This window comes from Trachemys scripta, chromosome 3 (genome assembly GCF_013100865.1).
Source record: "Trachemys scripta elegans isolate TJP31775 chromosome 3, CAS_Tse_1.0, whole genome shotgun sequence".
Taxonomy (NCBI): Eukaryota; Metazoa; Chordata; order Testudines; family Emydidae; genus Trachemys; species Trachemys scripta.
In genome coordinates this window covers 148205847-148219842 of record NC_048300.1, presented here as the reverse complement: position 1 = coordinate 148219842, position 13996 = coordinate 148205847, and the positions used below count along the sequence as shown (strand labels likewise).

The window sequence follows — 13996 nt, the reverse complement described above, 5'->3', positions numbered from 1 at the left end:
ACTAGTACCATAGTTCAGAGTACCTTCCAAGTCCACAGAGTACTAAGTCCACTAGTACCTTCTCTGAAAGTTTTCAAATAGAGAAAACAGACACTGAGATCTAATAAGAGATTAGGGCCCAAATCTGGGACATAGAATTTGAATGAGCCCACATCACCCAACTCCTCTGGGCCATGCAGGATGTGAGAGATAGCTGATAGCTGACATTCTGATAGCTGACCTATTAATGAGAAAACAGCAAACTTTGTCATTGTGGTATGTTGTGGTTTTTAGTTTTGTTTTAAATGACTGTAGTACTTGTGAAAGATGCTGGACTTTCCCCCCTCCATATTCCATTAAGGTCAGGCTCAGACTGGGGAGAATGGTGCTCTTCTCAAATCCCAAAGGCAAAGAGAAAATGCCTATGATGCCCACAATCCCAGCATTCCCCTCTCAGTGTACCCACTATGTAAGGTCTTCTATTCACTAGGTTAGCCAGTCTGTGTCCAAATAGGGTCTTTCCCCTCCTCGAAAGGTGAACGCCATCTCTGCCTAGCAGTCCTTCCTCGAATAGCATTCCGTGGTCTAGGAAGGACTGCTAGGCAGAGATGGCGTTCACCTTTCGAGGAGGGGAAAGACCCTATTTGGACACAGACTGGCTAACTTAGTGAATAGAAGACCTTACATAGTGGGTACACTGAGAGGGGAATGCTGGGATTGTGGGCATCATAGGCATTTTCTCTTTGCCTTTGGGATTTGAGAAGAGCACCATTCTCCCCAGTCTGAGCCTGACCTTAATGGAATATGGAGGGGGGAAAGTCCAGCATCTTTCACAAGTACTACAGTCATTTAAAACAAAACTAAAAACCACAACATACCACAATGACAAAGTTTGCTGTTTTCTCATTAATAGGTCAGCTATCAGAATGTCAGCTATCAGCTATCTCTCACATCCTGCATGGCCCAGAGGAGTTGGGTGATGTGGGCTCATTCAAATTCTATGTCCCAGATTTGGGCCCTAATCTCTTATTAGATCTCAGTGTCTGTTTTCTCTATTTGAAAACTTTCAGAGAAGGTACTAGTGGACTTAGTACTCTGTGGACTTGGAAGGTACTCTGAACTATGGTACTAGTAGCTTAAAGCAGGAGTGATACAAGAGATGCAGCAAAGGATCGGAAAATTATATCTGGGAATTTTAGTTACAAGAAAGTTTATTACAAACCTTAACATTCTTTAGTTTGCTTTCTTTGTTGGTTAATTGTAATACTTTAATTTTTAAATAAATGGAATCAGGTAGAAAATTGTTAACATCAACAGGTGACAGGGTATTAGATGCAGAACATTTCATGACCATTTGAAGCTTCATTCCATTTTAAAATGTCTCCATTGAACTAATCCCCTTCAAATGCAGCACTTAACACATACGTGAACTACAACGGGGTGAAATTTTTCATCCAAAACTTCTTTCAGCAGAAATGCCGATTCCACAACACTGAAACCTTTTACAAATTCATGTTGATTTTGCTGAATTGTTTGTTTAAAAAAATCCAAAAAATTGAAACATTTAGTTTGATCATTTTCTAAACAAAATGTTTCAATTTCAGTTTGAAACAACTTTTCATTTAAAAGTTTCCTTTTCATTTTAATTTTAATAGTTTCAAAAAAAATCAAAATCTAAACAAAGCATCTTAATTTTATCAAAATGAAACATTTGTTTGACCTGAAATGAACATTTTTTTAAACTTTTTAATTCACTAAAAATTTTTATTTTGGGCTGACCTGAAACAATTTTTTTACTTTTTGAAATTGCCAACAAATCAAAAATCCATTATTCACCCAATTCAAATGTGAACCACATTCAGTGCCCTGGGGATTATGACCTTCACCACACTTCAGTTCTAGTTGAGTAGGGGAGGAGTAGAGAAATAGCCACTTTTCCATGGAAGTGAGGTAAAAAGGCTATTGGTCTTGCCACAGCTACATCCCAGTGAAGAGATGGTGTTGCTACAACTATTCCCCACTGTACATGGCCTTCCAGAAGTCCACAAACATTGCTGCCTATAACCCTTTTAACTGTACCAGGTGGAGCGAGGTCCTGCTGTCACAGTCAGGGTCAGCTGGAATGGTTTGTCAGACTCTTTAGTGCTATAGCAAAACTCAAAGATGGCAAGTTGTTTGGGTGAACAAAACTACTTCCCAGTGAGATGGTTTCAGTATACCTATTTTGGGGTTCTGGTTTTGCAGTATAGTTTGCAGTTACATTCTCTGAGGCTGTGTATTGTGTCTGAGAAGCACTTCCATGTTAATTATTGTGGGCCACTATGAATTAATGTTGTATTTACATGTACTCATGTTTTATATTTCTGTAGCCTAATATTCCCTGGAGTGCGGCTGGGTGCTGACAGTCAATTTAGTGATTTCCTTGATGGCCTTGGACCTGCACAGTTAGTAGGTCGACAGACACTAGCAACCCCTGCTATGGGTAAGAATAATTTATTCTCATGTATAAGACAAATGCTATCCCATTGACCAAAGTGAAGTTAAGGTGGCCAGAATGCAGCTCCTGGGCTAGTCAGCCAAAGAGTTCTACCAAATGGCCTCCCCCATCTTTAACACAAAGGTGCTGTTTCAGAGGCAGTGCTAGCCCATTGGTGGGCCCAAACAGAAATATTTTGGAGGCCCTCCCCAGACCCACTGATGGAGTGGGGGGGGGGTAAAGGGAACCCCAGACCCTTTTACATCGCCCAGTGTGCTGCAGGGCTCCTAGGCGTGTGTGGGGTGGTACTGGCAGCAGCAAAGGCAGCTAGGCAGGCATGTGGAAGTCCTGGCTGTGCCAGGAAAGCATGCACAGCAGTGCAGCCAGCAGCAGCTCACTGGGCAACAGCCAGTGCAGGCGTAGCACCACCCAAATCTTAGGTGGACCTTTCTAGGGGACCCACTGACCGTTCTGACCTGGCCAGAGTCATCCCTAGGGCATGGTGAATCGGGGTGACTGCTCCGGGCCCCGTGCTTTGGGGGGGGTCCTGCAGACCGGCATGATTGGCCAGAGCAGTCGGTCCTGGAAGTGACGGATTAGTCATTTCTGTCCCAGGCCCCGCAGACCCCAAGGGATGGCCCTAGCTCTGAGGCCTGGAATTGCTGTCAGCAGGCCTAGCCCTCCCGCACAACACATAATAAACAGCAAATAGGTGCCCCCTTGAGCTTCTTGGGGGCCTAAGCAATTGTTTAGTTCGCTTATGCCTAGCACTGGCTCTGCTGTCCATAAACAGAACTGATGCTCTGTTCCTTCCAAAAATCAAATGAAGATAGAGCATTTCATCCTGGGACCTGTGATGTCCACAGAGCTCACTTCTGTATCAAAGACGGTGGCCTCAATCTGTTCCTTTCTATGCAGAATAATTATGGTCCTTGGCTCCCGGCAAATTGCTAGTTCTCAGCTAGTTAGCGTTTGTACATGGTTGCCACTGATTATGTGGCCAATAACGGAATCTGACCCAGATTTAGCTGATTGAAAGATAATCCAAAAATCGGAAACTCTACTCCATATTTGCAACAAGTCTGACAACCAATTTACAAATGATGCCATTAGATCGTTGCTGTTGGAACAGATTAAAATTTAAAGTCTAATTTCCAGCAGCCTCTCAAGAGCCACCTATGGTTTGCTCTGTAATCCGAAACATCTGAGAATCCCCTGGAGTACCAAGCGCTACAGGTTCGCCCCTGACACACCCACTTAGGGTGACCAGATAGCAAATGTGAAAAATCGGGACGGGGTGGGGGGTAATAGGCACCTATATAAGAAAAAGTCCTGAATATCAGGACTGTCCCTATAAAATCGAGACATCTGGTCCCCCAATACCCATTCCACACTCCCTGCATGTACACTTACAGAGAGCCTGCGTAGGGCTGTTTGACGGCTTTATGCTCTGCCTGCAGTGGAGAAATTCTTCCCCGGGCCCTTGCAGGCTGTTTACAGTACATGTGAACCACCACAGCAGTGTGTAAGGGCAGGAGCAGGGGCAAAATCCCTTTAGTCTGCATTTGAGCGATTTGGTGACATATTTTGTGGCTGTGCATTGAGGATGAAAAATAAATAACCCTTGACATCTCCACTAGCCTAATCACGCTATGCAAGTTAAAAATCACATATAGCAAGTGCTTTGGCTGAGGAGTCTTAAGCCCTCCATGGGGGGGAGAGGATAGCTCAGTGGTTTGAGCATTGGCCTGCTAAACCCAAGGTTATGAGTTCAATCCAGGGGTCATTTAGGGAACTGGGGTAAAAATCTGTCAGGGGGTTGGACTAGATGTTCTCCTGAGGTCCTGTCCAACCCTGATATTCTAAATGTGTTTTTTTCTAAGGAACTCAGATTCAGGAGGCTACTCAGCTACTACTGAGGAGAAGTAGGGAACCAGGAGGAAAAATGGGAGAGGGTGCTCTCTTCTTTGCAGCTTATGAGCTCTACAAAAGAAGAAGTCTTGAGCTGCTGTATAAATCCAAACTTAATTATATTTTGTAATAGAAGTTATTGGGCTATAAGCTTATTGAGCATGCAGCCTGTACAATGTTATAACCCCTCTTAAAATATATCAGATTTCCTTCTTACAGGAAACAAGAAATGTCTGGGTTCTTCTGTTGTCCATTTTAAAATCAGGGTGATTCCAATAGTGAATCCAGGTGCTAGCTTACATTCACCTCACTTTTTGCTTAAAAGTTGTTTTCCTCCCTAAACCTCTTCCAGCAGGGCTCCTGAGTGCTAACAGTTTATTTCCATCTATTGGAGCCTTTATGTCTACAGGCTCAGAGAAGATTTTGGGCTACAAAATTCACTCAATCGTTCTACCTAACACTTTCTTTTCAAGGGCTTATACCTAGTAGATAGTTGTCTCTGCTGGTTTGAAAATGTCTGTGTTTTGGCACCCCCTGCTGACTGCCAGTAGCATAGACTGGATTTGAATATACAGGCTTACAGCATTAAAAGGTAGCCCAAGAGCACAGTTTATGGAATTTTCCTCTAAACTATTTTTAGCTCAGTACAGAGCTGTGTTTGTTGAAGCAAAGTTTTGATAGATAACAAACCAGCCCTGCTTGGCTTGTCATATCTTGAATACTAGAGTAGTCCAGGACACTGTGCTATAATATTCTGTTAGTGGAACAAGTGGGCTAAGGTCTCCTTTTCGGTTACGTTTGAACAATAATACTTTTATCATTATGAATACAGCAAATTCTGTAGCTCAGGTTTATTCACTATTCTTTGCTTAGAAACATGGACCTACATGTCAGACATCAGAAGGTCAGGGTCCTGCACAGGTGGGAATTCCATTTGCTTGCACAGTTACCACAATTGCACATGTCCAATGAGGTATTTGAGTGCCCAGATAGCCAGTTACATGACTATCTACCCATTTGCATGATCAGTCTTGGTGACTTTTTTTATGCAGCCCTGAACTTCTCATGGTTTGAAAATCAGACCCATAATTACTAAGGCCCAAATCCACAAAGGGACTTAGGTATTGCAACACTCAGTGTCACAGAGACTAACTTGTAGGTGCCTAGCTACCCAATAGAATCCCAATAGAATCCATAAACCTTGGATTAGGCGCCTCATCTCCCTCTGTACTGAATGGTGACAAATAGGTGACTCAGAATGGGATCATCAAAACCCATCACACTAAGCAGGGAGTCACCTAAGCTAGCCAATAGCAGATGCAGAGGAGAGGGGTGGGAACCCTCTCCTGGAGTCAGGCACCTAAGCCACTTCTTGCAAGAACAGCAGTGGTGCATGCCTAACTGCAGTGAGACCCACCCTTCTAGTGGTGGTGAGGGAACTCACCTGAGATGTGGCAGATCCTGGATCAATTAACCCTTTGCCTGAGGAGAAGGGATTTGAACATAGGTTTCCCACTCTCAGAGGAACGCCCTAACCATTGCTCTAGAGTGTCATTCTCATGCTGTCTCTGGCTCAATGCATATTTAAATATTTATATACTGTGTAATGGCCTCAACCAGAGAGATTGAGAGAGACCAGCATCAGTGTGTCTCACTCTCCAGTGGATAGGGCACTCACCTCCTCCTCCCTTCGGACCATCTGATGTGTAGTTAGCATGCTCTGAGAACGCCTAGCATATCAAGCCCCACAGCACCTCGTTTGAGCCCCATTTGAGGATCCCACTTGAGCTTAGGTATCAGGTATCTGGGTACCTAGACTGATGTGCACATGTCTGATGGCAGAAACTTAGGCATCAAGGGGACTTGTGAAAATGCAGGCACTGAAGAATTTTAGGCAACCCAAGGGCTAGACAGCAGCTTAGCAGAGAGTTAGAGGATTTCAGTGGCACCTAAATTTTTGGACTTAGGCACCTAAAGTGGAAGTTAGGCACCTAAGTTCTTTTGTGGAGCTGCACTTAAGTGTCTTTTTTCATTTACAGTCTTCCTTTCCAAGTCAGAGCAGCACTTGGACCCCAACTCAGCAATTTTTTTTTGTCTGCAGCTGTAGCCAGAGTTGTCATTTGCCAGAACATTCAGAACCGAAGAAGCAGCTTGGAAATTTTGTTATCTTAATATTCTGGTAGTCTGTTCAAGATGCTGTTCAGGAAGGGAACTGTCACCCTCTTGCACTCATTAAAAAACTTTTGTTAAAAAAAAAAATTGTGAGCCTTAAAGAACTTAGTCGTTGGCTAGACAGACTGCAGTCTACTTGTCTGGCTTTCTTCTTTCTGAAGGACAGACCTGCAATGTTTACAGCCACACACTTACCTTGTAAAAACAATGAGGAGTCCTTGTGGCACCTTATAGACTAACAAATTTATTTGGGCATAAGCTTTCGTGAGCTAAAACCCACTTCATCATATGCATGGAGTGAAAAATACAGTAAGCAGAATATATATCATAGCACACGAAAGGATGGGAGTTGCCTTACCAAGTTGGGGGTCAGTGATAACAAGGCCAATTCGATTAAGGTGGAAGTGGCCTATTCTCAACATTGACAAGAAGGGGTGAACACTTACCTTGTGCTCCTTCCATCTCTTTGTGTATCCACTTGGTATCTCTCCTCTTATACATGGATCAAAGGCTCTTTGAGGAAGGGACCATCAACAGGATACAAATCCCTGACTGGAGACTCAAGATGTTACCATAGTACAATAATAATAATGATAATCAAAAGAATTGCCTGAGTGATGACAATTGACTGTGGTGAGGTCTGCATTGAGCTGACCCAGATCATGGAATAAGCTTTTTCTTCTCCTTTCCTTTCAGGTGATATTCAGATTGGAATGGTGGATAAAAAAGGCCAGTTAGAAGTAGAAGTCATTAGAGCCCGAGGCCTCACGCAAAAACCTGGCTCCAAATCTACACCAGGTGAGGAAAACTGCAAATGATGGAGGACAGGAGAATACAAAATATGCAGGAAAGTGTGGACCAGAGGTCTCCAAAGAGACCTTCTCAGCTCTTTGTAGCAGTCACTACATTTACATGTATTCATTTTCTTTTTCGATAGAGATGTGTATTTAGAAATACCTACTCTGCCCATGTTCAATTCCTCTCTCTGCACACCATTTAACTTCAGGGAGTGCTGCCTTCACACGAGCAAAATCAACATTTCTGAGGCTGAAAAATCCTTGCTAGAAGGAATGTCTCCAAGGAGTGTTCAGCATGTCTAGGGAAAATGTTACATTTTGACTTAGAGGGATTAGATTTTTATTGGTAAATGTTGATAAATGTCAATTTCATGGTACACACACAAATCTACAAAAAATCCATCAGTAATAATCACAATTTACATGTAGGCAAAGTAAGAAAAATGCTGCTTGTAACTTATTAGACTTTGCTTTCAGGATATTTATTTTGTATATTATTACATGTGATATTGACAATTTGTATTGTAATGGTTTAAAGCTTTAACTTACTGAATCTCAGTGTCTACTGTAATTAGGTAATTATCATCTGATTCCTGCCCCCATTATTTCCTGCAACTGTGAAACTTTACATTGATAACCATTGGGAAAAAATGCTTAAAACCTATCATTTTTCACAACTGTGAACATTTAAAGTGATATAAATTGAGAAAAGGGCTTAAAAATAAACTGATAATATCCATCAAAATTATTAAAATAATCAAAATCTAGTTACATTTCACCATGGACCTGGTGATGCAGATGGAGTCCCTTACATTATTATTTATGTATTTGTTTATTTCCATCTACAAAAGAGAAAGAGCAGGTGAAAGGGAATTGCAAGCAAGGAAGCTGGCAAGGTGGTGGAAACTCAATATTGTGATCTTCAGTGACACGGCGGTATTTTGAATAAGTCAGCAAGTGGTATCAGTGCCTGTGAGCTCAAACATTTGAGCTTACTGGGAATAAATTAAATTATAGTTATAATAAAAATCTCATTATTTTAAGAAGTCTTTGCTGGAAAACATTTTTGTTTTCCAGGAGAAACACTGTTTATCATAATAATTAGAATATAGTTTCAGATTAACATTTGTTGAGATGTTACTTTAAAATTATTTGAGACACAAAGCAAATGAGGAACAACTGCCCTTTTATATGAATGTTTTCAGAAATGACTGTTCCAATTTTAAACACACAGTTCATTGAAATGTCATAGGGAATGGCATATTTTGAAATGGCTTTGAACTCCTAACACGTGGAACCATCAAACTGTCTATCAGTGACAACATAGTCTTGTTAATAATATCCAGTTCATGGGACACATAAGTTAAAAAATCATACTTTAACAGATAAATATAAGACATGTGTTACTAATAATAACTTATGCAATGTTGCTGTAACCATGCTGGTCCCCAGATATTAAAGAGACAATCTTTTATTGGCCCAAGCTTGTCTCTCTCACCAACATAAATTGGTCCAATAAAAAATATTACCTCACTCACCTTGTCTCTCTGATATTTTTGATTAAAACCAAAAACTAGTAAATATTTAATTGACTTTTCATCATCTAAAATGTTTGCTTATTGTTGAAAATTCAACTCAGTTTGGCCAATGAAAGTAATTATGTTCACTTTTCTTTCTAGTCAGTTTCCATTCATTGTTCTTGTCCTCCACCCCAAGGGTGCAGTACTGTGAAATGCTTAAGTCCAAACATAAAATTGGTGGTGTTTGATTTTTGCAGCTCCCTATGTCAAAGTATACCTGTTGGAAAATGGAGCCTGTGTAGCCAAGAAAAAGACAAGAATTGCACGGAAAACACTTGATCCTCTGTACCAACAGACACTGGTTTTTGATGAAAGTCCACACGGTAAAGTCCTTCAGGTCAGTAATTACTTAATCTTGGTTTAGGCCCTGATTTGGTAAAGCACTTGAGTATTTGCTTAACTGTAAGATTCTGAGTTGTCCCAGTCACAGCCCACATAAGCACTTAATTTCAGAAATATCAGTTAATATATCTGAGTGATTTGTAATATCATCAGACTCCCAAAATGTACCGATGTGGCTTTATTAGAATTTTTTCTCTATTGCTGTCTATGGCCCTAACCCTACCTGAGATTTCCCATCAGGCCCCTTCTCTTCTCCTTTGAAAAAATACTCACCCTACTCCTGCAGGTAGGGAGTTGCCACATGAATGAACATATAAGTGTATATTCTTTGGACAGTGTTAAATCTGTATTTTATGTCCTTACAGGTGATAGTTTGGGGAGACTATGGCCGAATGGATCACAAATGCTTCATGGGTGTTGCACAGATCCTTCTGGAGGAACTTGATCTATCCAGTGTAGTAATAGGATGGTATAAATTATTTCCACCCTCATCACTAGTGGATCCAACCTTGACTCCCCTGACCCGCAGGGCTTCCCAGTCATCTCTGGAAAGTTCAACTGGGCCTCCGTGCATTAGATCATAGTGAACTTATAGCAGATGCTATCTAATAAAAATGTTACCACCCAAGATAACAATCAGAACCAGATTCTTATATGATCAAAAGCATTGTTGGAGAGAGACAATCACTTCTGTTTTGCCTGTAGTAGTTATCCAAAAATATGTCTGAATTATTTGTTAAAAGATGGCTTAAATTAACAGAACAAAATAGTATATCAAATACAGTAAGTCAATCTACTAGTGACAGTCACTGATGCTTATTACAATTTTTAAAAAGAGCGGGACCTTTAGATTAGAATAAAATGAAAAAACAATACAAAACTGGAAGCTCTCACTCTGTTAAGTGTTGTATTTTTTCACATTTTGACAGAGCCCACAAGCAGTGTTAACTTCCTGGTGTTTCAGCAGTTTTTCTGTACTTGTTACTTCCACTAGTTTTTTTGCTGTGTGATTCTGCCAGTTTTGTAAAAGTCCTCACAATGCTAACAGAGACCCTTCCTTTCGTTTTCTAAACCAAACAAAAAAGGGCTGAAGTATATCTCTGTAAGTATCCCTTCAAGTGTTCAGCAGCCAGAATTACCATACATGATGCCACTAAGGTTCTCATTGTTTCTTAGTTCTGGTTCTTCCAAGTCTTTCAGTTGAAAACCCAGAACAAATGACCAATCAAGATTATTTCATTAACAACAACACCAACAACAAAATCACAGTGCTAGTTTTTCTTTGTAAAAAGCAAATATGTTTGCATTATATATAATGTTTTTTATGTTTTATGATGTTTTGCATGGAAGAGTTTTGAAGAAATCTATCTGCAGCTCATGCTGGGGACTGATAAAAGCAGCTTTAGTCTTAATTTTGACACTGAAAATATTACTGGTAATGCAGTTTTCTTCTTAGACTCAGAGAGGAGATATTTACGTTCACGTGTACAAATGTATATTTGACTTCCCAAAATGTTGACCAGGATTGGGGTTGAGCATATGACACTTTCAGCTGTACCCAGGCTTCTCTGATATGTGTCACTTTAGACACACATGTCTGCCCTGGATAGAGCATGGTATGAGTTGTTCAGTATTTCACTGGAAATTCCAGTTGAAATATTCTGCACTTACTAATGTTTTTATCAAATTTTAGTTTACATTTCTTTGAGATTGATGCAAGCACAAAGCTTGATTTTTTAACGCAAGATATCTTACTTTTTTGGTAAAAAAAAAATCAAATTTCAATCTGCATTTTATTCATTTGAGTTCTTCTTGGCCTTGAAATCCCATGTGATTTACTGTAAATGTGCTAAAAACTGCAGACTCTGCTGGTTCAATGATATGTTTTCCCTCCTTTTACAGGCCATTCAATTTTGTGAGCACACACACAAATAGGGCAGCATGACTTGGAACTGTTCAAAGCTGCATGCACGTTTTGTAAAAAGAAGCAAAAAGATTATTTAATAATGTATGTTAGTTCCACATAGGCCAGCTTGTATGTTGCATGTTCTTGTACAGTTTGCTCGTAATTACTATACTGAAGTAACCAAGAAATCTAAGCCATCCATTTTTCTTATAGACATTTTGCAGGTTTTAGCCAGGCAAAGTCTGTTAGTCTGGTGCTAAATGTCTATAGATGGACTTTATTTTTTACCCTATGGAAAACGTGATGTAGTATGGACCAAATTCCTTCTAATAAATATTTTGGTGTAGATTCCTACTGTGGGGCTGTAACACATGTAGAAACTCTGTGCACACTAGGTTTTAATTCATAGACATACTGCCTGCACCAAGTGAACTATTTATTATTATTTAACATGCCGGAACTATTCTGCCCAGGGTTCCATAGGGCACAGATTGATTACTGCTCGACCTGCTGAGCAGGAAGAACTGAAGCATTGGTGCACTACTACTAGATTCTGTTCTGTCTTAGTGGCCAAAAATCAATTAATTATAATTCGGTAGTATCTTTCTATTTTGACCACTTGTCTTAACACTCCCCTGTGCTTTTAAATGAACTCCTAACTCATGTTATGTAAACATGTTTAATAAAATTTCCTTTTCATGTCCAGAGTAGTTGTTGTGTTCAGTATGTTCTAAGGTTTGGATGCGACTCTTCTCACTACCAAATTGAATGAGATGTGTAACAGAAGTGAGCAAATAAGTGGTCCATTTAACTGATGTAGAAGCATGTGTTCAGCTGTAGTCTCAAGTCTAGACCTGGGGTAAGTGGGTGCAAGTCATGTGATTTCAATGATGTTGCATTCCCTTCCATGAAGGAGAGAGCCAAATTGTGCTCTCATTTATATGCAGTGCAATTGTATTGAAGACATTGGACCAAACTGAGACTTGGTGTAAGCAGATGCAACTCATTTGAGTTCAGTGAGATTACATCTGCTTATACTGGGTTGGATTTTGGTCCAGTGGAGTTGCACAGATGCTGGTCTCAGGTCTGTATTTGGTGTAAAAAATGCTATTTAGGTACAAAGGGCAAATTCTGCTCTCTTGCAATCATTTAAATCCAGAATAACGCCATTGTTATTGACACCAATACATATATTATGAATAATTATTTATGCCAGTGTAGCTGAGAGCAGAATTTGGCACTAAATGTTGTTATTAGAGAAGCAAAGATGGTGTATTGTGTTTGATTTTTAGTTCTCCTTATCCTCTAGATATCATTTAATATAATTTAGAAATACCCTAAAGACTATCACATCACTTTGTACACATACATTTATTGCCTTGTTTAAATGAATACATAACTAAGCTTCAGCAAAATGAATTATTAAAATGATAACTCTATTCACAAAAAAGAACTTTGTTTCTACTTCTCTGGGGGGAGAATGATCTGTGAAATACAGAGGACATTATGATATCGTAAAATCTTCTCAAGTTAGGTGAATGAATGTTTCATGACTTCCATGGCTTTGGATATTGCATCCAAAAACTAGGATCTTTTTCTTACCCATCCTCAGAAATAAATTAAACAAAATTGTTTAGTATTCTGGATCCCCTCTATAACACAGAAAAAGTATCAGCAACATTTTAAACATTTTAACCTTATTTTCAAGCACAGTGTATCTAATGAATAAGCAATACATGAATGAAGCATTAGGGAGAGAAGTGACTTTTTAACCCCACTAGATGGTAGAATCTGTGAAGACAGACAAGACAGGTGTTGCTCCCCCTCTTCTGCTGCTGTTGCCTTTTGAATTGCTCATTGTTGAGTGATGGGATTTTAGCATCACAGATAAGTCAAAAGAACAGGAGTACTTGTGGCACCTTAGAGACTAATACATTTATTTGAGCATAAGCTTTCGTGGGCTACAGCCCACTTCTTCGGATGCACCCACGAGATGCACCTGTAGCCCATGAAAGCTTATGCTCAAATGAATTTGTTAGTCTCTAAGGTGCCACAAGTACTCCTGTTCCTTTCGCGGATACAGACTAACATGGCTGCTACTCTGAAACAGATAAGTCACTCCTCGCTTCACCCTCCTACTTCTCCTCAGAGAGGAGGACACAGTATCACTTTACAGATAATGTACATCATAAAAGTAAAGATACTAAAATTCATAATCACTAAAATTTAAGCATATGATCTGACATTCATTTTCTTCATGACAAGAGTTTATTCAACTTTATATTGAAATCCCTTTATAATTTACTGCCTTATTACAGAATAAAAGCTGTTAGCCTATGTGGCATAGTGCTGGGACCTTAAGAACTGCTGAAGGCAGATAGGTAGAACGGGCTGCACATTTAACAGCCTCTTCTCCGTGTAAGGCACAAAAACCTTATATTTGCATTGCCCAGCTGACTAATCAGATACAGCACCTGAATGAAAGCCTGAAAACTGAGTGCTGTATATCCAAACTAAACTAGAAGAATTTTAAATGGATAAAATCCTTAACATCTGTTCACAAATGTTATGTATATACCAGGGTTTTATTTATATCCTGAAACGTTACATTTGATTAAGACTTACATTCCATCACAACCATTTCTGTTTTTCATTAGCTCCGTTAAGTAGTAGTAGCTAACCCATCTCTGGCAAGAAGACTATAGGCCACCTTTGCCTCTGTTGTAACGCTATTGATTCAATGTGTTTAAGTCCCATAATGCAGCTGAGCTGTCCTCCAATGTTATACTAGTATAATACTTAGGATATAGATGCATTTCCTCAACTCATCCTA

At 39.8% G+C, this 13996-nt stretch overlaps 1 protein-coding gene across 1 annotated transcript in view; it reads left to right on the top strand.

The window, feature by feature from the left end:
• Nucleotides 1-11868, top strand: part of RIMS1 (regulating synaptic membrane exocytosis 1) — a gene marked incomplete in the record, with an annotated part of 487692 nt that extends 475824 nt beyond the window's left edge. The window contains 4 exon segments of the mRNA XM_034766209.1: nt 2349-2461; nt 7235-7336; nt 9113-9252; nt 9623-11868. Coding sequence (XP_034622100.1) covers nt 2349-2461; nt 7235-7336; nt 9113-9252; nt 9623-9841 — 574 coding nt within the window.
• Between the last annotated feature and the right edge of the window lie 2128 nt (nt 11869-13996).